General features: G+C 49.2%; 1 protein-coding gene across 1 annotated transcript in view; it reads right to left on the reverse strand.

Annotated features, from left to right (window-relative positions):
- Positions 1–16,458, reverse strand: part of ALG14 (ALG14 UDP-N-acetylglucosaminyltransferase subunit) — a 43,756-nt gene extending 27,298 nt beyond the window's left edge. Inside the window, exons 1-3 of the mRNA XM_044302261.1 lie at positions 16,251–16,458; positions 14,524–14,675; positions 7,832–7,954 (exon numbers count right to left, since the gene is read on the reverse strand). Coding sequence (XP_044158196.1) covers positions 7,832–7,954; positions 14,524–14,675; positions 16,251–16,389 — 414 coding nt within the window. The 5' untranslated portion in view covers positions 16,390–16,458. The remainder of the gene's footprint in view (positions 1–7,831; positions 7,955–14,523; positions 14,676–16,250) is intronic.
- Positions 16,459–26,531: the final 10,073 nt, after the last annotated feature.

The raw sequence follows: 26,531 nt of genomic DNA on the forward strand, positions 1-26,531 counted from the left end.
AGGGCTTTCCAGGGTTACTAGGGCCTAGGTTTATGGTGTATGAATATTCCAATCTTCAGGGTCTATTCATACTGACCGGAGTCAGGGCTAGGTTTAGGGTTTCCTTAGGTGGTCACCATTTCCCTTTCCTAGCCTTGAGGCCTAGTTCCTGGTCATTTTCCTTCTGTTGTCATTCTGGTGTTCCTCCCCTCCCCCTACACTGTGACATTGTGCTGTTGATTAGTTACCTGGGGTCAAGTATCCTAAAGGGAGGATTTATACTCTCTGGGGCCCTGAACGCCAGGCCATTAGAGATTATATCCAGGAAAGTCTACAGAAGGGTCATATTCAGCCTTCTGTGGTACCTACGAGAGCTGGTTTCTTTTTTGTCAGCAAAAAGAATGGTGAACTGAGAAAAAGACCAGTATTGTCCTCGCTTGTGGCAACAAAGGACGGCTAGAACGGCATTCTGAATTGTGCTTAATTGTCTCTCACACACGAGCACTTCATAATCTGGCACTTGTTCTTGCAAATGTTCTCCCTTGTCGCAACAATATATGGCATTTTGAATTGCAAAAAACAAAATGCAAAATAAACTACACTTATTCTTATAAAATAGCGGAAAAACAGAACTTTCTTACTGAAAAACGAGAGAAAGAGACCAGGATTGTTCTCACTTATTGCAACAAGGAAGGCTAAGAATGGCGACGACGACCTCTGGAAAATGATGATTACACTTACCGGTAATCGGATTTTCCTGACCCCACGACAGCACCACTGAGAGATGGCTCCGCCTCCATGGACAGGAAACCTGTAGCATAAAAAGGTGGAGCCGCTCTCCCACCTCAGTGGGTTTACAGAGCATGAGAGGGACTCCCCTTTTGGTTAATTCGACTTATACACACACATTTTTTTTTTTTTTTTTTTTTGCATCACACCACGTGAACTTCTTCACCAACCACCACCTTAGGGAGGGAATTAGACGGGTGCTGTCGTGGGGTCAGGAAAATCCGATTACCGGTAAGTGTAATCATCATTTTTCCCCTCCCCCACGACAGCACCACTGAGAGAGATTACATAGAACTTCAAGGGAGGGTGACCACTTCTAACACCTTAGTACCAAAAAGGAGGTCAGAAACAGAGTCGAGTTGAAGCCTATAGTGCTTATAAAAGGTAGAAGGAGAAGCCCATGTGGCCGCCCTGCAGATCTGGTCAATAGAAACATTGGACCTTTCTGCCCAGGAGGTAGACATTGCCCTGGTAGAGTGAGCCTTCAGGGACAGTGGAGGAGAAAGACCAGAACACGAATAGGCTAGAGAAATAAGTTCTCGTATCCATCTAGCAATAGTACTCTTAGAGGCCGTATTACCTTTCCGAGCCCCCGCAAATAATACAAACAAGGAAGAGGTTTTTCTCCAGTCTTTTGATCTTTCCAGATAATGGATCAGGCATCGTCTTACGTCCAATAAGTGCCATCTATCTTCCTCCTCAGTTTTTGGGTCTGGAAAAAAGACTGGCAAGACAATTTCCTGTACCCTATTAGTTCTAGAAGGTACTTTGGGGATAAACTTTGGATCTGGCCTAAGAATCACTCTATCTTCCCGTATGGACATAAACGGGGGGTTGATGGACACTGCCTGAAGCTCGCTAACCCTACGAGCCGAAGTTAATGCTATTAGCATGACTAATTTTAGTGTAAGATTCCTAATAGAACTTTCCACCATAGGCTCAAAGGGGGGGCTGGTCAAAGCCTTTAAAACTAAGTTTAAATCCCAGGGGGGGAACCTGGGGCCCCTGACAGGTGCAACCCTATCTACTGCCCTAAAGAACCTGACTACCCAGGGATCCATAGCCAGACTCCTACCACTTAATGCTGAGAGGGCCGAAACCTGCACCTTCAAAGTGCTCTTGGCCAAACCTAACGACAGACCCCTCTGTAAGAATTCTAGGACCTGCCTGGTGGAGATTTTCTCAGGCCAGACCTCTGTGTCTATACCTGAAAAGGAAAGGAATCTCTTCCATATTCTCGCATAAATGGTATTAGTTACCCTCTTCCTACTACTAAGCATGGTGGAAGTCAAGGCTTCTGAGAAGCCTTTCCTAATCAGGTACACCCTCTCAATCTCCACGCCGTTAGATGTAAAGATCCTATCTCTGGATGCATTACTGGGCCCTGCCTCAGGAGATCCGGAAAGTCGGGAAGGACCCATGGATCCGCTATCGACATGGATCTGAGTAGGGAGAACCAGGCTCTTTTTGGCCAAAAGGGGGCGATGACTATCATGTCCGACCTCTCTTCCCTTATCTTCCTGAGAACTCTGGGTAGGAGCTGTAGGGGGGGAAAGGCATAACCTAGGCGGAATGTCCAATCCAGGAGGAAGGCGTCTACCCCATAAGGGGATTCGCAGGGATTGAGGGAGCAAAACCTCTCTACCTGTCTGTTCTCCCTGGTGGCAAATAGATCTATTTCTGGCACCTCCCACCGATCCACAATCTTTGTGAATATGGCTGGATTCAGAGACCACTCCCCCTGTCTTAGACGATGACGGCTCAGGAAGTCGGCCTGGACATTTTCTTTCCCCCTTATATGTAGGGCGGATATGTGGATTAGCTCTTCCTCGAACTCTGAGAATATTATCTCTGCCTCCCTCATCAAAGATAGGGATCTGGTACCCCCTTGGCGGTTCAGATACGAAACCACCTGTACTGTTGTCCGACATCACTCTGACATGTTGGTGCTGGAGTTCTGGCAGGGCTGTTCGTAAAGCCAGTAATACTGCCCTTAATTCCTTCCTGTTGGATGAAAACTGTTTCTGTACCGGGGACCATATTCCCTGCTCCAACCGACCCTGAAAATGTGCACCCCACCCCCAAGGACTGGCGTCCGTAGTGATTACTACTGGATTGGGGTAACTCCATGGAGTGCCCTGGTCTAAGTTTTTCACCTTTAGCCACCAATTGAGGGAGCTCAGTGTCCTCTGGCTGAGACATATCTGAGAGTCTAACATTATCTCTTTTCGTTTTGTCCAATTTAAAATCTCCCATTGTAACGTCCTTGAATGGAACTGAGCCCAACGGACTGCTGGGATACAGGCCGTCATTAATCCTAATAGAGACATTGCTTTCCTGACCGACATCTCTGGGTTCTGCTGAGCCCTGCGGGCTTCGTTCTGGATCTTCCCTATCTTCTCTGCTGGTAGGAAAGTCCTTTGTTGTAGAGAATCTAACCGAAGACCCAGAAATATTTGATTTGTGCTGGGTTCCAACCTTGATTTTTTGGAGTTGATCATCCACCCCAGCCTTCCCAGGATCTGAATTACTGTCTGGACTGATCTCTGACATATTTCCCGTGATCCCGCAATAATCAAGAGATCGTCCAAATAAGGAAGGAATAAGATGTTTTCTTTCCGAATGAAGGACGCTACCTCCGCCATTACCTTGGTAAAGGTTCTCGGGGCAGTTGCTAGGCCGAAAGGCATAGCCTGGAACTGAAGGTGTCTGATATTGGTACCCTCTGTCACTGCTACCCTTAGGAATTTTTGAAAAAGGGGATGCATCGGGATATGTAAGTATGCATCCTTTAGATCCACCACTGCCATAAAGCAGCCCTGGAACACCAAATGAATCGCAGATTTTATGGTCTCCATCTTGAACTTTTTTATTATTAGATGTTTGTTCAAATGCTTCAAATTTATAATTGTACGGTAAGATCCATCCGGTTTTTTGACTAAGAACAGTGTGGAATAGAAGCCTTTTCCCTGTTCTGTTTTTGGCACTGGGACTAACACTTTTTTTCCTATTAGCAGATCTACCTCTTCTGATAATCTCCTGGATTCCTTTGTCACTATAAATTTTTGAGGACGATGACCTAGAAACTGCAACCTTAAGCCCTCTGTTATGATGTTGCTTACCCATGCCCCTGCTACCTCTCTCCAGGCGGAGGGAAAGAACTTTAGTCTTCCCCCTACCTGCAATCTGGCGTCATTTCTTTGAAGGTTTATCCTTCTGGGAAGAAGAGGAACCTCCAAACATGAAACCTCTGTTCCCTGAACCCCTGGGCCTGGGAAACTGATCTCTATCTCCCGGCTGTCTTCTCCCCTGAGATCTGGGGCCGTACTGAAAGGGACGTCTATAGGGCCGAAACTGGGAAAAAGAGGACTCCTGAGGCATTCTCTTTTTCCTATCAGCCGCCTTCTCCAGAAGGGCATCTAATTCAGGCCCGAATAAAAACTGTCCCTGACAGGTGATGCCACATAAGCGCTGCTTTGAGGCCATGTCGCCCCCCCTCCAGTTTTTTAGCCAGAGGGCCCTACGGGCGGAATTAGAGGTGGACGCAGACCTGGCTGCTAAACGAACTGCCTCCACCGAGGCGTCTGATAGGAAATCTACAGCCTTCTGAAGGGTCGGTAGAGAGTTTAAAATCTGGTCTCTGGGGCATTTATCCCTCAACTGACCTTCTAACCTCTCTAACCATAAAGCTAGGGATCTGGCAGTAACTGTTGCTGCAATGTTGGGCCTAAAGGAGGCAGTGGATGCTTCCCAAGTATTCCTTAGGCAAGAGTCGATTTTTTTGTCTAACGGATCCTTCAAAAAACCCATGTCATCAAACGGCAATGAAGATTTCCTGGACACCTTGGAAATGGCCACGTCCAGCTTTGGCGCTTTATCCCATGAAGTGGAAGCCTCTTCCTCGAATGGGTATTTCCTTTTAAAATTTTTACTAACAAAGGCCTTCTTATCCGGCTTTTTCCACTCCCTTTCTATTAGGGCCGATATGCTTTTATGCAATGGAAAACATCTCCTCTTCTTTTCTCGCAATCCCTCAAAGACTGCATCTGCAATGGACCTATCTTCCCTGATATCCTCCAGCTCTAAAGTGGCCCTAATCGTTTTTAATAATTTCTCTGTATCCGACACTGGGAACATGAATTTTTTCTCCTGTTCTTCCTCCGCAAATGATGAATCCTCGGACCGGTCATCTCTATCTTCTTCGCTAACCGAATCCGGTTCTGAATCTGTTTTATCTACCACCTTCTTAGATTTCTTTGACGTCTTAAGGGATTCCTTAACTTCTGTTTTAATGAGACTCCTAATGTCTCGCATAAGGTTGGGGGATTCCTCCGCCAGGGTCTTTTCAATACAGTCCTGGCATAACCTTTTACTATATGACGAGGCCAGGGGACATCTACATAAAGCACACTCTTTGTTCTTTTTCTTAGATGCGGCTTTCTTAGCTGCCATCTATAACCAATAACAGAACAAGGTACACATCAGAGACTTCATAAAACTTCAGTGCCTTACCCCATAGGAAGCCTGTCCTATACCGGCTGCTTTTCTGGTTCCGTCTCCTCTGGTCTCTTCTCTTCCTCCATGACAACCCTGGAGGTATAGGGAATAGAAGAGTCAATACAGCACAGGGAACAGCACCTCTCTTCTGAGAGTTCCGCATGTTCCCTGGGAGCGCCTCCAAGATGCTGCCAACCTCTCACTGCAAGGAAAAAGGGGAGTCTGGCCGAATTCTGGTCCTCCTCTGTCCAGCCGAGAGCACAGCTATCCTCCAACTGATCGCCGCTGTGTTCCGATCTGTTGGAACGCAAAACGCTTCCTATATCCGGAACCGGAAGTCGCGTCAGTGGAACGCACGTCAGAATCGACGTCATTCCTGCGACTTCCGGTTTGGCGCTCCGACACGCTCCACTGCCCGGCGTCTGCCCGCAGTCCCCGCTGGGTGCGCGCCAGGGATGTCTGCCCTCTGGCATGTTACCCCTCGCCGCCTGCCTCGCGGCCACACTCGGGCCTCTCCTTTGAGGGACCGGTGTCTTCAGCCCCTAGGAGCAGCAGCTGGCCCGGACCAACTCCCGTCCCTCAGCAACGAACTGGTAAGGGCTGGCGTGACCCATGGCTCTCTAGGCTTTCCTAGGATTTCCAAGCCATGGGTCCCTGCAAGAAAATACTACAAGTCTCCTGCTCCAGGGACAGGAAACCTCACTGAGGTGGGAGAGCGGCTCCACCTTTTTATGCTACAGGTTTCCTGTCCATGGAGGCGGAGCCATCTCTCAGTGGTGCTGTCGTGGGGGAGGGGAAAAGGAGTATTTTATACTTTGCCGGTTTGCCTTTAGCATTATGTAGAATGCCTAGGAAATGTGTGACATATTTAAAGGGAACCTGTCATGTGGATATTTAATTATAATCTAACTAATTATATACAAATCATTAACTACTAAAAAGTACCTTAGATGTATTCACTTACTAGTTGGTTACCTCATAATATACACACAAAGATGCCGCATGCTAATGAGCTGATTTGAGTCCAGCGTTTTTTTAATTCAGAGCTATAGCCACTCCCCTGCCCACCTGCTGCTGATTCATATGGAAAATAACTGTCAATCAGCAGCAGGTGGGCAGGGAGAATCAGGAGCTCATGAATATTCAGGACTCCTCATTATGAGCTGGAGCTTTTCAATACAAGATGTTGGCAGATTGACTGGTTCAATTAAATAAAGTAACCCAGCATTTTGCTAAGAGAATCAGTCACTTATTTATGTTGCCCTTCGTTAGGACACCATAAAACTGGTGACAGGTTCTCTTTAAGGCTATGTAAACCTTTGAAGGCAAATATGTTTCATGACTGCATTTTACTCATTTTTGGCTAAAAATATATTTTTTTAATTGGTCCTTATTAAAAATATTGAGCCGTTCTGTCACAAAGGTGTGAGCTATAATGAGTGTTTATGATGTTAGAGAGCAGAGATAAGGAGCCCGTCAGATTCCTGCCTGACGGAGCAGAAAAAAAATAAAAAATAAAAATAAAATAAAATAAAAAATCAGATCCCTCGGTTATCTCAGCTCTATACAGAAAAAAGTGCTCCATATTTGTAATAAAGACCAATTTAAAAATTATTTCTAGCTCAAAATAAGTACAATGCAATAATTAAAAAAAATGCCCCCAAAAGGTGTACATAGGCTTTAAGCAATTCATACTTTGCCTGAATACTTTAGGCATTCTGTAGAACATCCTGGAATTTTATACAACGCCTGATTTCATACATTGCCTGTAATATATACAGTCTTTTTTGCCCTTATAAGACTCATCCCCACCCCCCAAGTGGGAGAAGAGGCCCCAGCGTCTTATGGGGTGAATACTAATGAGCAATTATTAGTAACGGAGGACCGGGAAGCGGTGAAGGCTTCCTGGTCCTCGGCTGTGCTGTGGCTGAACACTGGAGGATGCACTGTGACCTCACGTTGTGCACGTCGGGTCACAGTACAGCCGGCGGTAAAAAGAGCAGGAGGAGAGGTGGGGCTGTCAGCTGAGGTCTGATTAACATTGGGGGGGACTGACCTGAGGTCTAATGAAAAATTATTCTTTTCTTATTGTCTCCCCTCAAACCTTTGTGCAGGTGCGTCTAAGGCTACTTTCACACTTGCGGCAGAGAGATCCGGCAAGCAGTTCCATCGCCGGAACTGCCTGCCGGATCAGGCAAAATGTATGCTAACTGATGGCATTAGTAAGACTGATCAGGATCCTGATCAGTCTTAAAAATGCCTGATCAGTCGAAAAAATGCATTGAAATGCCGGATCCGTCGGTCCGGTGTCATCCATTTTCTCTTTTGCCTGATCAGTCAAAACGACTGAACTGAAGACATCCTGATGCATCCTGAACGGATTACTCTCCATTCAGAATGCATGGGGATAAAACTGATCAGTTCTTTTCCGGTATAGAGCCCCTGTGACGGAACTCTATGCCGGAAAAGAAAAACGCAGGTGTGAAAGTACCCTTATAGGGCAAAAAAATACATGTATATATAAATAAAATGTATTTATTATTACAAAGAAATACACGATACATACCACATCCGGCTTCAAGCGAAAAGTTAATGGAAAGGAATAAAACAAGGACTGGAGGGTGGTCAGAAAGGACGAGCTCCAGGACTGTTGGACTTCTCTGCTCCTGGGGATGCGATGGATGGTATACTGCAAAGAACAAGGGGGAAAGGGACAATGTGCTGACAGTCTGTGCTGGATGTCCTCCACACTTACCCTTTAATTGGTTTAAATTATAAGTAACGTCAGCCAAAAGTAAGACAATTAAAAAATTATATTCTCATCTGATGATCAATCATTTAAGTAAGAGGGAAAGACAGAAAAACAGACAAAGTAGTAGTCCGCATTCTAGTGTGCAGAGATAGCGGAGAGAACCTGGAAAGTTTTCAGACGTGATGGCAGTAAGTGTCGGGCATTAGCAAAGCAGAGGGCACGGGCGGGCTGTAAACAGACAGGAGGAGATGTAAGAGGGGGCAGAACGGTGGGTAACAGATCAACCAGATCTTTGAAGAATATTTTTGACTGCAGCAAGTACAGCAAACGGGTTTAAATGAGTTAAAAGGGATTTTTCCCACCAAGTGATTGGCAGAAGCTCTGCAGTTTACATTAGAATGTTGCGCCATCTAGTGGCACAAAAAGGAGACACATCCCAGTGTATGAACTGCACTGCGATGCAGCTGAGAGTCCTCCACCCATTATCATTGGGACTTATCAGAAATGCCCAAATCTGAACCTTCACATTCACAGGGGGCGTTGATGAGGTGAGCGGGGGAGCCTCATTCCACTGTCTAACCACAGGCCATGGTAGATTCTAAAGGGTGAAATGCTGAAGATCAGAGTCACTTCAGATCACGGCTATTGAAGTAGTAATGCAGGAATTGGTTGAGGAAGCAAAAGTTTTTGTGAAGATTCTGTGCACTTTACATAAATATGGTAAGAACGTAATTACAAGATAAATGAAAATAAGTGTCGTAGATCCAAGACCTAAAAATATTTAGCATCAGCCATTTTTTAAAGGGGTTTTACCACAAAACATATTCTACATTTTTCAAACCTGCACCTGGATCTGAACACTTTTATAATTAAAAATGTATTATAGCCACCGAGCTATTCAATAAAAGGTATTGGTTCAGTGGCACCACCTGCTGTTTGTTTGTTTTTTCCTTATTTCTTGTCCACCTCACTGAGGTGGTCACACATGTTCAGTTTAAGGCCCCTTTCACATGGGCGCGGATGCGGTGCGATTTTCACGCACGGTTGCTAGGAGACGATCGGGATGGAGACCCGATCATTATTATTAATCTGTAGATTGTATTATTTTCCCTTATAACATGGTTATAAGGGAAAATAATAGCATTCTGACTACAGAATGCATAGTATAATAGGGCTGGAGGGGTTAATAAATAAATAAAAAAATTTAACTCACCTTAGTCCACTTGATCGCGTAGCGCGGCATCTCGCCTGTCTCCTTTGCTGAACAGGACCTGTGGTGACATCACCCCGGTCATCACATGTTCCATCACATGATCTTTTACCATGGTGATGGATCATGTGATGACCAGAGTGATGTCACCACAGGTCCTGTTCAGCAAAGGAGACAGGCGAGATGCCGGGCTACGCGATCAAGTGGACTAAGGTGAATTTAAATTTTTATTTATTTATTAACCCCTCCAGCCCTATTGTACTATGCATTCTGTATTCAGAATGCTATTATTTTCCCTTATAAGCATGTTATAAGGGAAAATAATACAATCTACAGAACACCGATCCCAAGCCCGAACTTCTGTGAAGAAGTTCGGGTTTGGGTACCAAACATGCGCGATGTTTCTCACGCGAGTGCAAAACGCATTACAATGTTTTGCACTTGCGCTGAAAAATCAAGGGTGTTCCCGCAACGCCCATCTGAAAGGGGTTGTCTCACTTCAGTAATTGGCATTTATCATGTAGAGAAAGTTATTACAAGACACTTACTAATGTATTGTTATTATCCATATTGCTTCCTTTGCTGGCTGGATTCATTTTTCTATCACATTATACACGGCTCGTTTCCATGGTTACAGACCACCCTGCAATCCATCAGTGGTGGTCGTGCTTGCACAATATAGGAAAAAGCACCAGCCTATGTGCGCTCCCATAGTCCCGGCCACCAGAGAGGCTGACACTTTTTCCTATAGTGTGCAAGCACGACCACCACTGATGGATTGCAGGGTGGTCTGTAACCATGGAAACGAGCCGTGTATAATGTGAAAGAAAAATGAATCCAGCCAGCAGAGGAAGCAATATTGATAATAACAATACATTAGTAAGTGGCTTGCATTAACTTTCTCTATATGATAAATGCAACTTACTGAAGTGAGACAACCCCTTTAAGCCTTCAACTGCCACCTGCCATATCTACCGTTAGGTTACTTCTACATATGCAATGTCCTTTCCGGTTTTGCGATCCGGCACAGAATCTCAAAAACGCTTCAATTTTGTCCCCATACAGTGTCATCGGGGACAAAACTGAACAACTCGGAACGAAGTGCTCCAGGATGCCTTCAGGGTTGTTGCATTCTGTGACTGGACACAAAACCACGGTTTTGTGTCCGGTTTGTGAAACTGAACAAGCCAGATGCAGTGTAACGTTATATTTCCCTACCTCGTGAGATGTCCCTACCCTCGTCACCTCCGGTCACACCGAACATGACGTGAGGAGGTGTGCCGTGCAGGCGCACAACGACGGGGTAGGGAAATTTCACGGCAGAGTGCGCATGAGCCGGGAGCCTCGCCAGCGGTTAGGGTAGGGAAAAATTAAGGGCCAGTGCGCAGGTGCGGTGAACGGATGGATGTTCTCAGCTGGACACCGGCCGATACTGCACATGCGCCGGGAGCCTCACCAGCGGTTACGGGCCAGTGCTCTTTCCCTACCCTAACAGCTGGTGAGGCTCCCGGCGCATGTGCAGTATCGGCCGGTGTCCAGCTGAGAACATCCATCCGTTCACCGCACCTGCGCACTGGCCCGTAATTTTTCCCTACCCTAACCACTGGCGAGGCTCCCGTCGCATGCGCACTCTGCTGTGAAATGTCCCTACCCCGTTGTTGTGCGCCTGCACGGCACACCTCCTCACGTCATGTTCGGTGCGACCGGAAGTGACGAGGGTAGGGACATCTCACGAGGTAGGGAAATATAACGTTACATCGGCACTAACACTATTGTAAGTCAATGGTGCCGGATCGTTTTTTTTCGGACAGGAAAAAAACAGATCCGGCTTCCGTGGACTTACAATAGTGTTAGTGCTAGATCTAGTTTGTTCTTTCGATTTAATACAACCGCACCCAAACAGAACGGATGCAGCTGGTTGTATTAAATCAAACTGAATCGTTGTCCTCGAGTTTTGAGATCCTCTGCCGGATATAAAAACCAGAAAGGAAGGCGCATATGTGAAAGTAGCCATAGAAGCTGTGGCCGTTACAGGGAGAGAGGTGCAGCGGAAAGGACACATCCCTGAGCCGTTACAGGGAGAGAGGTGCAGCGGAAAGGACACATCCCTGAGCCGTTACAGGGAGAGAGGTGCAGCGGAAAGGACACATCCCTGAGCCGTTACAGGGAGAGAGGTGCAGCGGAAAGGACACATCCCTGAGCCGTTACAGGGAGAGAGGTGCAGCGGAAAGGACACATCCCTGAGCCGTTACAGGGAGAGAGGTGCAGCGGAAAGGACACATCCCTGAGCCGTTACAGGGAGAGAGGTGCAGCGGAAAGGACACATCCCTGAGCCGTTACAGGGAGAGAGGTGCAGCGGAAAGGACACATCCCTGAGCCGTTACAGGGAGAGAGGTGCAGCGGAAAGGACACATCCCTGAGCCGTTACAGGGAGAGAGGTGCAGCGGAAAGGACACATCCCTGAGCCGTTACAGGGAGAGAGGTGCAGCGGAAAGGACACATCCCTGAGCCGTTACAGGGAGAGAGGTGCAGCGGAAAGGACACATCCCTGAGCCGTTACAGGGAGAGAGGTGCAGCGGAAAGGACACATCCCTGAGCCGTTACAGGGAGAGAGGTGCAGCGGAAAGGACACATCCCTGAGCCGTTACAGGGAGAGAGGTGCAGCAGAAAGGACACATCCCTGAGCCGTTACAGGGAGAGAGCTGCAGCAGAAAGGACACGGCCCTTAAGTTGCCAGCCTGAAGAGAATATAGCAGAACAATTGGAGCAATCAATGAGCAGATCTCTGGATCCATGTGAGGTCCAGGGCTGGTTTTAGCTTTTGTACTATATGATGTCCGATTTACATTCCTTACATCAATCATCACCTCTAAGAAAAGAAAAACCTACATCATAGATTGCAATTATACTGCAAGTGGAAAAATCTCTTGCAGCACAAGAAGCGCATCCCCAGGGCCAAGCAATATTACTCACTCTGCAAACTGGTCATTAGTGTAGATTCTCCCTAAAGCCTGTATTACACCTGACGAGTTTTCATCTGGCGGTGTAATACTGCCGCCGACTGCTGATGAATCATCGGGCGATCCAAATATTTTGACATATTAAAAAAATGATCTTTTGCAGGCAGCAGATCAGGGTGTCTAATAACGACCTGCCGCCGGCAAACCACTAGACAGCATGGGGACGAGCGATGGCATAGTGATCGCTCCTCCCCATACTGTGGAGGAGATCGCTGCATGTAATAGCAATGGTCTCCTCCACCAGCGAGCAGGCGACTGCCAGGAGGGAACGGAAATCGTCTGCCACATCAGGCTGCGTAATACAGGCTTTAGTCCATGTAAACTTTCCTATATACTCTCCTCGTCACCCAGATACAGCGACACCTGTGAGACCGTTAGGCTGGGTTCACACGTGAAATCTGGTGCCGAAAAATCAATGGCAGAAACATCAGCAATAAACAGGTCTCTTTTGGTGGTGGAAACGCCGCCGCAAATACACTCCAGATACGAATCCTACTAAATGTATTTTACCAATTTCCTGCGGAATACTATGGAAAACCACCATCTAAGGCCTTTCGCTCCATGGCCGCATTGCGTACCCGCAATACACGGGCACCGTTCAGTGTGCATTCCGCATCACGGATACGGACCCATTCACTTGTCTTGTCTTATCTTTTTGCGGAACAGCTGGATCGCGGACCCATTAAAGTGAATGGGTCATCGATCCTCTGCGGCTGCCCCATGGCGAGTGTTCATGCATTGCGGGCCACAGCACGGCCATGGGGCACACACGTTCGTGTGCAAGAGGCCTGATTTGACTACAAGCAGTAACATGCCACATCACAAGCGTTTTGCAAATCTACTGCCAGAAAAAAAAATATATACAAAATCTATTGTCACATGGTCAATATTGTTACATTGATGTCCCTAATTGTTACATTGAAAAAACACCCACTTTCCGCGGCTGAATCAGCGGCAGATTTTGCCGTGTGAACATAGCCTTAGGGTAGCTGCAGATGAGGCCAAATGCATATTTCGCTGCACATCCACTTCCCAGCACCTGGGACCCCTCCGATCCGCAGGACCATCATGGCCTCCTCGTAGCTCACCAAGCATAGCGACATCCATTGAACAGTGGCTGCGCTTGGAATTGCAGCTCTCCCTTATTCACTTGAAAGGGACTGAGCTGCGCCTAGGCCACATGACCCACGAATGTGACGTCACTAGCTTAAGGAGTCGGATCGCCGTCAATCTGATCCTGAGAATAGGTCATCATTATCAGAATCTCTGAAAACCCCTGGGAAACCATAAGAATGTAGAGATCCGCACACGAGCACAGGTGCCCTGCAAATAGCGGTCGGCAATGCACGGGCACCGTCCACGCCATTTGCAGATTCGGACCCATTGACTTGAATGGGTCCACAATCTGCAAGATCCGTTCCACACCGCAAAAAATAAAATAAAATATAGAACTTACCGCAGTGCGGAGGAACGGACCAAAATCCGATTCCGCACCACTCCGTATCTGGCAGATTGCAGACCCATTCAAATCAACGGATCCAGAGTGCAAGCGGCCGGTGCCTGTATACCGCTCGTGTGGATGAGCCCTAATAGTGTACAGCAAAACGACAACTTTATTTATGCTCCCAAACTGGTGTTTATGTGTTCCAAGCCAGGGTCGCCCCTGGACTAAGGGCCAGCCTGCAACGTATAGGCTTCAGCTGTCCTGTGCCACGTTGGATTTTCTTGGCATGTAATATTGTGTGTGTGTATATTATTTAAAGGGGTTGTCTCATCACAGAAAATGGGGGCACATCACTAACATATGCCTCCACTGTCTGGGACCTGCACCTATATCGAGAACGGAGCCCTGAAAGTGTTGGAAGGCTTACTGAGCATGCGCAGCCGCCCTCCATTCATTTTCTACGGGGTCGCCGAAATAGTGGCCCTCCAGCCACCACCTTACAGTAACCCGCACCTATAAGACAATGGAGGCATATCCTAGCGATATGCCTCCATTGTCTGTGATGAGACGACCCATCATGAATGCTGGACTCCTCTCCTGTTTTCGCACTCATTGTGCTCGCCTTCACCTGTAGGTGCCGGAAATACTGTCGCTGAGCTCTGCACTTGGCCATCTTGGGCGGTCATGTGGAGTGCCGAGGTGCGTGTATGGGCCTCCGTTCTTGTGATCGGTCAGACCCCCACTGACCTATCCTGTGGACGGGGGATAACTTCTTACAACCAGAATACCCCTCTGTAAAGGGGCAGCTTATAGTCTGGGGCAAACGACTTACCAGTGGATCTTCGGAGGTCTTATCCTTAGAGGTTTCAAATAAATGAATTTTCTCTTCACTCATCTTATCCGTCTCGGCCAGGACATAGTGAGTCGGGTAGTAGGACTTGGACAGGCCGCTGAGCAGTCGCAGGACTTCGGTGGTGTGTCCACCTGAGGAGCAGAGAAAACAGGAGATTACTGAAGGGCTTTCAGTACGACGACCGGTTTATCAGTGTAAAGCAGGCATGCTCAACCTGCTGCAAAACTACAACTCCCATCATTCCCTGACAGCCTACAGAAGGGCATCGTGGGAGTTGTAGTTTTACAACAGCTGGAGGGCCGCAGGTTGAGCATGCCTGGTGTAAAAGATGCGCATATGAGCGTGAGAAGGGGACGTCCTCTGCGTCCAGGGAGATGACGATCACAGGCTCCATCAGAGCGAGCGGCGGGAGATATTACTCCTCCACAGCATTTCAATGTATCGCCAAATGCTTGGCCGTTCCCGTGCACCCCCTCACACGGTGGCGGTAAGAGTACCGCAGGTAGAGAATCTGTGGCCTAGACTGTACGCTATCGTAGCCAACTCTCGAACCCCAGACCTCGGATATCTCCCAGCGAAGTAGCACATGACTATTGTCTATGCTACATTGTGATTCAGCATTGACCATAGAGAGCCCCCCCCCCCTGTATGATACAGCATATGGGGGGGTCTTGAGGAGATATACCCTTTAAGGCAGCTTGGTGAAGCCTCATAATTAAAGGGGTTATCCCATCTTAGACAATGGGGACATATTGCAAGGATATGCCCCCATTGTCCGATAGGTGCGGGTCCCACCTCTGGTTTCCCAGGGTCCGACCACCACCAGGCACAGCTCCCCGCCTCTCCCATTGAAGTGAATGGGAGCGCATCGCACATGCGCGGCCACTGCTCCCATTCATTTCTATGGGGCCGACGGAAATAGCCGAGCCAGCGGCTGTGCATGCGCAGTGCGCTCTGCTCCGTTCTCCTTGTAGGTGCGTGTCCCAGCGGTGGGACCCGCACCTATCAGACAATGGGGGCATATCCTTGCGATATGCCCCCATTGGCTAAGATGGGATAACCCCTTTAATGGGATTGTTTCAACCCTCAAAGCAACTTTACTTAGACCTCTCAGAAGAGCTTAGCATAAAAAATTAAATAAAAAGCGACTTTCCTATTCGCTGGCGTTTTCTTCCAGTGCCGAGCGCTCCGACCACGCTGCTTCTGGTCCCTCGTGGCCTGGAATTGTGATATGCCACCTGTCCTCACACGCACGATGCAGCCATTCACTGGCCTCAGCAGTCAATCCCCCTGGGGACAGGTCACTGCTGAGGCCAGTGAATGGCTGCAGTGGTGCACATGGCATCAGTTGGGATATCGCACAGCCTCTAGGTGTAACGGCAACGCCCCCATTGCTCCTAGAGGCTCATTTGCATATATTAAAACTTATTTTTCTCAGCAGTGTGGGCTCATATGAACATGGGACCAACACAGATGCCTTCAGCTGCCGAGCGCACATGTAACAGGTCAGCCGGTGTCACATGTACAGATCCCCTTTAATGGGGCCCTGCAGCCGATTACCTAGATGGGTCGGGGCCCCCACACTCACAAGGTGGCTCTCTGTCCTGGTTTATAGAAGGAGGTGCCCTTGAGGAGCCCCCACCTGGACATATAGATGAGTAATGTGAAGCCACCAGTCCCCCCGCTGCTGTGCTGGACCCACTCACCAGAGCCGGCCACTACCAGCAGGCTGACATGGCCTTTCTTGCCGGGTTTGTGCTCTCCCGACCCCCGCAGCACCAGCGCTATCCTCAGCACCAGGACGGTGAGCAGACAGCCGATCCCCGCCGGCAGCAGCCACTCCATCAGCCCCAGCGCGCTGTGACAACCAGGCCGCCCTGGAACGCACAGCCCTTCCGCATTGCTGACGTCAGGAGATTAGCGTCCTGCCATGGAGACGCTTGGCCATACTGATTGGCTGATGGCTCCGTGACGTCACGCCAACGCCCCGCCCCACGTCAAAGGCGTACACACGCATATTTGTACCCGTGCAAGCTGCACGTGTCTTGTGCGCGCGGCATCGATCAGCTGTGTATTAGTATTGGGCAGTGTCCTACATGTGGACTGAAGGGTACGTCAGTGCTAACGTCCTGCCGGCAGGGGGCTGGTAATGGGTCACACTGGCAGCACCATATAGTATAGACTAGAGGACAGGTGACTACAGGAAGCGCTGTACCTGTATGGCTCCACAGCCTGGCATCATTACAGCCACTAGGGCTCCATCAAGGGCCTGGGTCCAGCTTTTGGCCTGGATCCCAAGTTATGAAAAGATCTCAGTTACAGCCCAGTCATCTCCAGTTATGCTGGAGAGGAGGAGAGAGAATGACAGGGGGTCACAAGTTGCTGCTGTTGGAAACGTGAAACCAGCCCGAGCCTAAGGCAGCTTTCACACAGTCAGTATTTGGTCAGTGTTTGATCAGTGATTGTGAGGCAAGACTAGGAGTGGTTTAATTAATGGGGTTGTCCAGGAATTGATAATGATGAGCTATCCTCAGGATAGGTCACCATTATCACACCGGGGTCTCTGTGCCCTGCTGATCAGCTTTTTTACAGCGCCATACATTGTAGAGTGGCTGTGTTTGGTATTGCAGCTGAGCCGCATTCACGTCTATGGGGCTGAGCTGCAACTAGACCATGAGACTGGCGAACGGTGACGTCACTGGCCTAGGAGAAGGCCGCGCCACTCACACAGCCTCCGCCTCTTCTAACAGCCGATCGACGGGGGTCCCAGGTGATGGACCTCCACGGATCTGATATTGATGAACTAGCCATCAATATAAATTCCAGGATAACTCCTATAGGGCCGTTTCACACAAACAAGTCCATTGTGGGAATCGCTCTCCGTGTGTGAACATGATCCCCCGTGTGTGACTTGCAGGAGCGCACGGCATTATACTGATTTATAATGGTGTGTGTCTCTGCATGACCTGCTACAGAATCCTAGTGACAGCTTTATGTCAGCATGATCGTGTAGATGTAAGGTCAAGCAGAGGCACAAAATATATGGGTAAACGCACGTGTTCAGGATTGAAATCCGCAAGTGTTCGCAGGGAAATCCACATCAATTGGTGCAGATTTGCATGCGGTTTTTCCTCTCCCCATTAAAGTGAATCTGTAACGCCCCAGAGGTTCATTACCACCGTTGCACCCCACCACTATCTTCTATGGTTAAAGGGAATCTGTCGCCTGCAAATGGGACACGCCCACCACACCACAGAGGGGGTGTTAGAATGGAAAAGAAGGTTCCACTCTATGTAGCTGTAGCTCTGCTGTGTTTGCTGCCACCCGCTGGTGAACCAGGCATATTACAATTGAACAGTTACATAATAAGATTATGAATGCACATTGTACAGAGAGGACACGTCGTTAAAGGGATTCTGTCACCTGCTTTTACTATTTTAAGCTGGCACCATCGCTATGTTCACTAAAGTACCTTATTTCCAGCAGTCTTCTTTTTACTTTATTTCGTTTTGTAGTTTCGATATAAAAGCGCTTTTTATGATATGCTAATGAGGCTCCAAGGTGCCCAGAGGGCCTATTTTTTCACTCTCCGGTGCCCAGTGACGCCCCCGCTGCAGTGCCCAAGAACGCCTCCTGATCCTCAAATAACCTCCCACAGCCCGGCAAACGGTTCCGCCCCCTCCCCACGTCATAGTCTACCTTCTAGAAATGCCCCGTCCTCCTTCCTGTCTGCGGCCAGAAAACTCGCGCAGGCGCAGTACCGCCTGTGGCCTGCGCGATCATCAACCTCCTGAGGGCAACAGCGCTCAGGTCACATCACTGGGCTCGGCGCATGCCCAGTGAGACTTTCGAGGCTGTTGCCCTCAGGAGGTTGATGATCGCGCAGGCCACAGGCGGTACTGCGCCTGCGCGAGTTTTCTGGCCGCAGACAGGAAGGAGGACGGGGCATTTCTAGAAGGTAGACTATGACGTGGGGAGGGGGCGGAACCGTTTGCCGGGCTGTGGGAGGTTATTTGAGGATCAGGAGGCGTTCTTGGGCACTGCAGCGGGGGCGTCACTGGGCACCGGAGAGTGAAAAAATAGGCCCTCTGGGCACCTTGGAGCCTCATTAGCATATCATAAAAAGCGCTTTTATATCGAAACTACAAAACGAAATAAAGTAAAAAGAAGACTGCTGGAAATAAGGTACTTTAGTGAACATAGCGATGGTGCCAGCTTAAAATAGTAAAAGCAGGTGACAGAATCCCTTTAACGACGTGTCCTCTCTGTACAATGTGCATTCATAATCTTATTATGTAACTGTTCAATTGTAATATGCCTGGTTCACCAGCGGGTGGCAGCAAACACGGCAGAGCTACAGTTACATAGAGTGGAACCTTCTTTTCCATTCTAACACCCCCCTCTGTGGTGTGGTAGGCGTGTCCCATTTGCTGCAGGGAGGGTGGAGTTTAGTTTTACCCCCTGCTAGGGGAAGGCAGAAGGCGCACGTCCCTATTGGACGAGCCCTGTCTAGACCAGCTGGAGCATCTTCAGCTCTGCTGGACATGGAGGCCAAAGCTCAGAGCCTCTGAAGCCAGGAGTAAAGTCCCCTGGACCAGTTTAGAGACAGATGCAACACGCCAGACCTGCAGGGTATAGACGAAGTGAGGTCACGGTTATGGGCAATCGAGGGTACTCACTCTATTTGAAGAACCCTGGGCAGGCGCGTGGCAGTGAAGGAGAGGTAGACACGGTTCCTCTGGGGCACGCTCTGTAGATAGGGACCAGGCCTGATGGTGGATGAGGTGCCCTGGATGTTACGGGTATTTTGTGTGCCTGGGGCAAGGTCCCTGTGGTATTCGTGACGCCAGTGCCTTTGGACGGTGGCACGCCGGTTGGTGGTTGGAATGATGGAGGTACACAAGTATACAGTGAACCAAACGTAACTTTACTGAACAATCCAACTTTGTACAGCAGGTAGGAGTACAGTCTTTATATTACAGTTCCACAAGGGGCTCATTCACAAAAAGGCAGGCAATATTCATGCAAGATACGCAGAGGGTAAACTTTACAAGCACTCAGCAGCAGGTTGTACCTTTCCTCAGAATCAATGTACAGTGTCCTTTCTAGAACTCCTGCTCTGGCTTTATCTCCCAAGGCCCGGATGCCTAAAGGGTGGCTTAAATCCTTGGTTACTTTCTTCCTCAGGTATTAGATTCTTGCTGCACTTTCTAGTGTGATCTGCCCATCAGGGTCACTTAGCTTACCCTGGATCGCCTTCCCTTGTAAGGTGGATTACTGTGGGTTTTCTCCCAGGAGGTTGGATCCTGCAACTGGGGTGTCTCTACTGAGCTAATCCTAGCCTCAGGCGCTTCAAGTGGACGAAGTGACTCCTCTAGTCCCCTGGAATGAACTAACACTTCCTTGTCTGGGCCTTCCTATATATAACTAGGGCTCTCCAGCTCCCTCTAACGTCTGGGAGGCTAAACTACACCCTGACAGGCCTGACACCCAGATAATACAGAGAAAACAAGCACATGACATTTAATGCAATGCAACACATTAACCGGTGCAGTGCCCACCTTTACCTAGTGGGACACTACATACCCCCACGCTATAACGTTGCCCGTCCTCGGCGCAACATGGAGGGTCCGCCCATCTGGAAGCAGCAACCTGAAAGACAGCTGAGAACATGCACATACAATATTCACCACATTTAACAACATAACAGTGGGCAATATGGATCACTGGAAGGAGTGGTGACAAGGGGCGTCGTTCTCTTCTCTCAGGATAATGTGAGGGAACAGGGGCGCTGACCTGGCACAGCGTATCAATAAATACCAGGATAGTCCATATAAAAAGCAAATAAACATAAGTCCTTGGAGGCTCAAAGAACAACATGAGTCCGTACCCAGGCTTGCAAAAGTTAAACAGGGGTTTCCCGTGAGGAGCTACCTGGTCCCATAATGTAGTCCACAAACCTCACAGGACGATGCCCCCTGGTAGAACGGGTAGACCTCCTTACTGGCAAGGATTCTTCCTGCCCGGTTTCAGGAATGTCAGAGGAGCCCACCGCCTCTGGAGCTTCTTCAGGAGGCTGAGGGCTAACAGGAACAGGAGCAGGAACCAATAAATTCAACCAAGGCGTGAGGGCCCAGTGAAGTGGCTCTTTATCATGGATTAAGTTCTCCACAGCCTGCATAGGGTCCATAGGTGGAGCCGGCAACTCTTCCTCAGTAGGCTCAGGTTCCATCTCCTCCGTCGCTGGTTCTCCTTCTATACAGGGCTTGAGGCGGTTCCTGTGAACAACTTGGGGACCTTTTCCTTCCCTGGAGATCTGGTAAATGTGGGCCGCAGCATTGGGTATGGCAGTGATAAGATAGGGAATCCTTTCCCATTTGCTGTCCAACTTGCTGGTCCGGTGGTTGTTTTTCAACCATACCTTGTCTCCCAGAGCCAGGGGTCCCGCATGGGCAGTCTGGTCAAAGTCTTTCTGCTGCCTTTCTCGAACAATCTCCATCCGTTCCTGGACAATCTCCTTAGCATTAAGAAGACGCCTTTGGTGCTCCACTACCCAATCAGTCTTGGGCAGTGGGTTGATCTCATCCGGCACCTGTACCCCTAGGGAGTGGTCCGCAGGCAATCTCCCTTGTCGGCCGAACATCAAATAGAACGGGGTGTAGCCGGTGGAACAATGAATGGTGTTGTTGTACGTGTACATAAGCTGCGGCAACAGAGTAGGCCAATCTCCCCTCGTCTCAGGGGGTACTGCTCTCAGCATTTCAATGAGAGTCTTATTCATTTTCTCACAGAGTCCGTTACCTTGCGGATGATAAGCGGTGGTCCGGACCTTCTGGCAGTTGTGTAGCAGGCACATCTCATGGAACAGCTGTGACTCAAACGCAGACCCTTGATCGGTGAGGATCCTTTCTGGGCAACCATAGGGCAGCAGGAAATGCTTCCAGAACGCCTCCGCTGTGGTCTTGGCTGTCAGGTCTTTCACAGGCACTGCTACGACAAACTTGGTGAAATGATAAATTATAGTCATGGCATATGTATACCCTGAGCGACTCGGCTCTAACTTTACATGATCAATGGCCACAAGTTCTAAAGGAGCCTTACTTACGATGGGATGGAGAGGCGCCCTCTGGTCATGGCGTTCAGTCCGCCCCACAGCACAGGCAGTGCATTCTCGGCACCATTTCTCAATATCTTCTCTCATCCCGATCCAATAGAATCTTCTGCGAATGGTGGCCTCAGTCTTTTGCACACCGAAGTGTCCGGACTGATTGTGATACATATCCAGCACCAGGCTGGCATCCCGACGTGGCAGGAGGATTTGATACACTCTATCATAGGACACTGGATCCAGACTCCTTCTGAGCAACAGGCCCTTTTGAAGGAATAGTTGATGGCGATGTCTCCACAGTCTCACTAGCTCTGGGTCTGCACTCTTCCTGCGGATCCTCTCAGGGACTTTTCCACTGGTAAGGAAGTCGAGCAGTTCACCGAGGACTCTACTTTCGGACTGGAGCTTAATCCATCTTTCTTGATCGCCTCTGGACTCAGGACCATCTGATGAGGAAGGATCAGCAGCAGGGGAATCTTCAGTACGTATATTATCCTGCTGGGTAAATTTATTATAGAACGCTGGCATCTCCACCTCTTCCCAGGCGTCTTTCGGTTCATCTGGGGCTTCTGTAGTGGGGAGTCGTGACAGAGCATCAGCGTTCTCATTGGAGCGGCCTGCCCGGTACTTCACAGTAAAATCATAGTTGGCCAGGCGGGAGGCCCATCTTTGCTCCAGTGCCCCTAATTTGGCTGTATTCAGATGCGCCAGGGGATTATTATCTGTGAAGGCAACAAACGGTGTGGCAGCGAGATAGTCCTTAAACTTTTCGGTCACAGCCCACACTAAGGCAAGAAACTCCAGCTTGAAAGAACTGTAATTCTGGTCGTTCTTCTCAGCTCCCTTCAGGGATCTGCTGGCGTAGGCAATCACCCTTTCTTTATTATCTTGCACTTGAGCCAACACGGCCCCCAGGCCTCTTTTACTGGCATCTGTGTAGAGGTGGAATGGCTTCTGATAATCCGGGTAACCCAGAACAGGGGGTTCAGTCAACTTCTTCTTTAGGAGTTGGAAGGCAATTTCCCGCTCTTCATTCCACTCAACAGGAATAGGAGTCTTTGGGCTCTTCTTTGGATGCCCCCTCAAGAGTTCCTGGATGGGATCCGCAATTTGTGCGAAATGCGGGATGAAACGCCTATAATACCCTGCAAAACTGAGAAAGCTTCTCACCTCTTTCACGGTCGTAGGAGTAGGCCAGTTACGGACAGCAGCAAGTTTATCAGGATCAGGCTGTACTCCTTCGGCACTGACAACGTGCCCGAGATATTTGACGGCTGGTTTCAGCAGGTGGCACTTGGATGGTTTGATTTTGAGGCCATATTTAGTAAGAACTTGAAACACCTCACCCAGGTGCTTTAGATGGTCCTCATACGTCTTGAAGTATATAATGACGTCATCCAGGTATAATAGCACCGTCTCAAAATTCCTATGGCCTAAACAACGTTCCATCAGCCTCTGGAACGTTCCTGGAGCATTACACAGTCCAAATGGCATATAATTGAATTCAAACAGGCCCATAGGTGTAGTGAAAGCAGTCTTTTCTCGATCTTCTGGGGCCATGGGTACCTGCCAGTACCCACTGGTTAAGTCCAAGGTGGAGAAATAGGCTGATGACCCCAGGGCAGTCAAGGACTCCTCAATGCGTGGCAATGGATATGCATCTTTGTGGGTGATTTGATTAATTTTCCTGTAATCCACGCAGAACCTTATGCTGCCATCTTTTTTTCGCACAAGTACTAGGGGCGCAGCCCAGGGACTATGGCTGTCCCGGATTATATTAGAGTCTTTCATCTCTTGTATCATTTCTTTCACAGACTGATAGGTAGTAGGTGGTATGGGTCTGTGCCTCTCCTTAATAGGAGGGTGAGAGCCAGTGGGTATGGTGTGTTGGATTACACTGACCTCTCCATAGTCTGTGGAGTGTTTGCTGAAAGCCTGGTGGTGCTCCTTCACCAGCTTCAGGACTCCCTCTAGTTGCTCCTTTGGGGTGGATTCGTCCCCCACATGTAGTTCTTCCCACCAGGATGCCGTTGGGGTGCTGCTGTTCTGCGCGGTCTGGAACGCCTCCGCGGCAGGCAGACGGATCACATCCTGGAAAGACATCTGGAAAAGCTGAGCAACGGGGTAGTGTTTAAAGAGAGTAACGGGATGATCCCCAAAGTTGATTAAACGAACAGGCACTTTACCTTGAGACACGGTCACCAGGCTCTTGGCTGTCCGTACGAAAGGATGATCCTTAATAGGAATAGGTTCCACTAGGGCTTGATAGTCCTGGCCCTGGATCCCTAATACAGCACGGCACCACAGGATGATCTGGGAATTTGGAGGCAAAATCACCGGCCGGTTATTCCGGATCCGGACAGTGCAAATTTCTCCTTTCTTGTTGGCGAACCTTTGTTGAGCGCACAGCACGCTAATAGTTTTCTGAATAACTCTTCTGGAAGCAGGTGAGGCGGATGATATGGTTTGATTCAATGCTTCAAGCACTTCGGAGTAACAATTTTTAAGAACATTAGTCCCTAAGATCACAGGGTGTCCTCCTTTACCTCCGGCTTGTACCACAATCACGCCTTGCTGTGGCAGGGTGGCTTCTCCCACCTGAAGAGTAGGTTCCCAATACCCATGCACTTTCACTGGCTTACCGTTGCTAGCGATAATATCTAGCCAGGACTCTGGTGCTGGGTGAGGAGACTTGGATCCCAGAACTTGTCAAAGGCAGGCCGTTGAATGGTGGTGACCTGTGACCCAGTGTCTAACAGGGCCTCAAAGGGTATCCCGTTGATACATATATTAATTTTCGGACGGGATCCCACATACTTAGGCATCCATTTTGGATCCTTTGGACCTTCTGTTCTACCTCCCGAGGGGCGGTCCTCTGCCTCAGGGGTTACTCGTTTAACTGCCAGCACATGGATTCAGTATGTCCATATTTCTTGCAGTGATAGCAGACAGGCTGTTTTCTACTTCTGGGCCGGTACTTCGGTCGCCCATCAGGCTCTTTTGGATACACATCTCCATATGCAGGTGGGAGCCTTGGAGGAAAAGGACCTTCATCTTCTAGTAACAATGGTCTCTCCCACTCCTCTATCTTCTTGCACACCTTCTCTAGACTTAGAGTAAGGTAGTTCACTTGCTCCATTAGTGCTGCCACTACATCCGTGACTGGAGCTTTGGGTAGCTTGACCGACTCCCGCAGTCCCCACATTAACAGTCTTTGGCTGACAAGCCTGGGGTTCAGGGAAGGTTGCTGGCCCTGGAGCAGGGTTCTGGCCTAGGATGCTGATGGCCAATTCTTTAAAATCCAAGAATGTACAGTGAGGGTGTTGAGCTGACAACATCCGTAGCTGGCCCTTTAAATGCTCAGTACTTATGCCTGCAATGAATTGCTCCCTAAGAGTCCGGTCCTGGTCCTCAGCTTCTTTAGGATCCACTTGGACTACAGCTCTCAGCGTCTCCTGTAAGGACAGGGCAAAATCACGGAGCGACTCTCCAGGCTGCTGCTTTCTGCTGAAGAAACGCATTTTAACTTCTGACACCGTTCTGGCTTCAAACGTGGTGCCCAAACGTTCAAAGATCTGTTCCAGGCTATTTTTCTCAGAACGGGGCCATGACATTACTTCCCTGCGGGCGGCCCCTTCTAACTGAGCTAAGAGGATCTCCATTTGCTGCTCAGCATTAATGGGATAAAGCCGGAACAAGGCCAGTATCTGTTCCCTAAAGTCTTTTAACTTGTGGGCTTCCCCTGAATAACGTGGGAACCAGGGGGCCACGAAATAGTACGGCATGGTTAGCGGCATCAGGCTTGGCGGTGCCGCGGCGGCAGGGGCCCCAGAGTCGGCTGCGGGTACTTCAGCAGGCACGACTGGGGCTGCCTGTGCGATTTCCTCGACCGCGGACATGGCGTTGCTAGGTGGGTATGGCCCTTTAAATGTAGCGGAGCGGACCGGAGCGGCTATGGCAGTAACTTAAAATTTTTTTTTTTTTTTAGACAAGTCGTTGGTGACTAGCGGGGGTCCCTCCGGTGCCCTGGCAGGGGTCGGGAAGCTCTCGGTAAGGTAAGCGGAGAAGCCGGCAAAAGTTTTTGAAGTCGGTACTTACTCCGGTGGTGCTCGCTCCAAGTCTCGCGAGATGCGCAGCTACGGGTGTCAGACGTCCTGCGTACCGCGTCAGCAGGTAGGCGCGGCCTCTCGTAGCTCCGGGACTCAGGTAGGCGGGGTTCTTCTTCCTGTTTGGCTGGGCGATGGCTCCGCCTGATTCTTTTCGCGCCAAAGTCCTTTTTTTTCGCGCCAAACAGCTCCACGAGGCGCACTTGTAATCCGATCAGGTTAAATGGGCAATATGGCTGTCTATTCACTGACAGCAAGCGGTGACTCAAATCGGCAGAAAATAGTCCATACAATGCAATCTTCACACCGCAATTATTACAGTTCACTTTGGCCCAGCAATTTTCAATAAAACAATTGGGGCATGTCACTTTAAGACAATTTTCAGCACACAGTTTTTAAATCCGCTATGGCGCAGGAATATTCGTATCCTGTTCGTGACGCCAATTTATGCAACACGCCAGACCTGCAGGGTATAGACGAAGTGAGGTCACGGTTATGGGCAATCGAGGGTACTCACTATATTTGAAGAACCCTGGGCAGGCGCGTGGCAGTGAAGGAGAGGTAGACACGGTTCCTCTGGGGCACGCTCTGTAGATAGGGACCAGGCCTGATGGTGGATGAGGTGCCCTGGATGTTACGGGTATTTTGTGTGCCTGGGGCAAGGTCCCTGTGGTATTCGTGACGCCAGTGCCTTTGGACGGTGGCACGCCGGTTGGTGGTTGGAATGATGGAGGTACACAAGTATACAGTGAACCAAACGTAACTTTACTGAA

Source organism: Bufo gargarizans, chromosome 7 (genome assembly GCF_014858855.1).
Source record: "Bufo gargarizans isolate SCDJY-AF-19 chromosome 7, ASM1485885v1, whole genome shotgun sequence".
Lineage (NCBI taxonomy): Eukaryota > Metazoa > Chordata > Amphibia > Anura > Bufonidae > Bufo > Bufo gargarizans.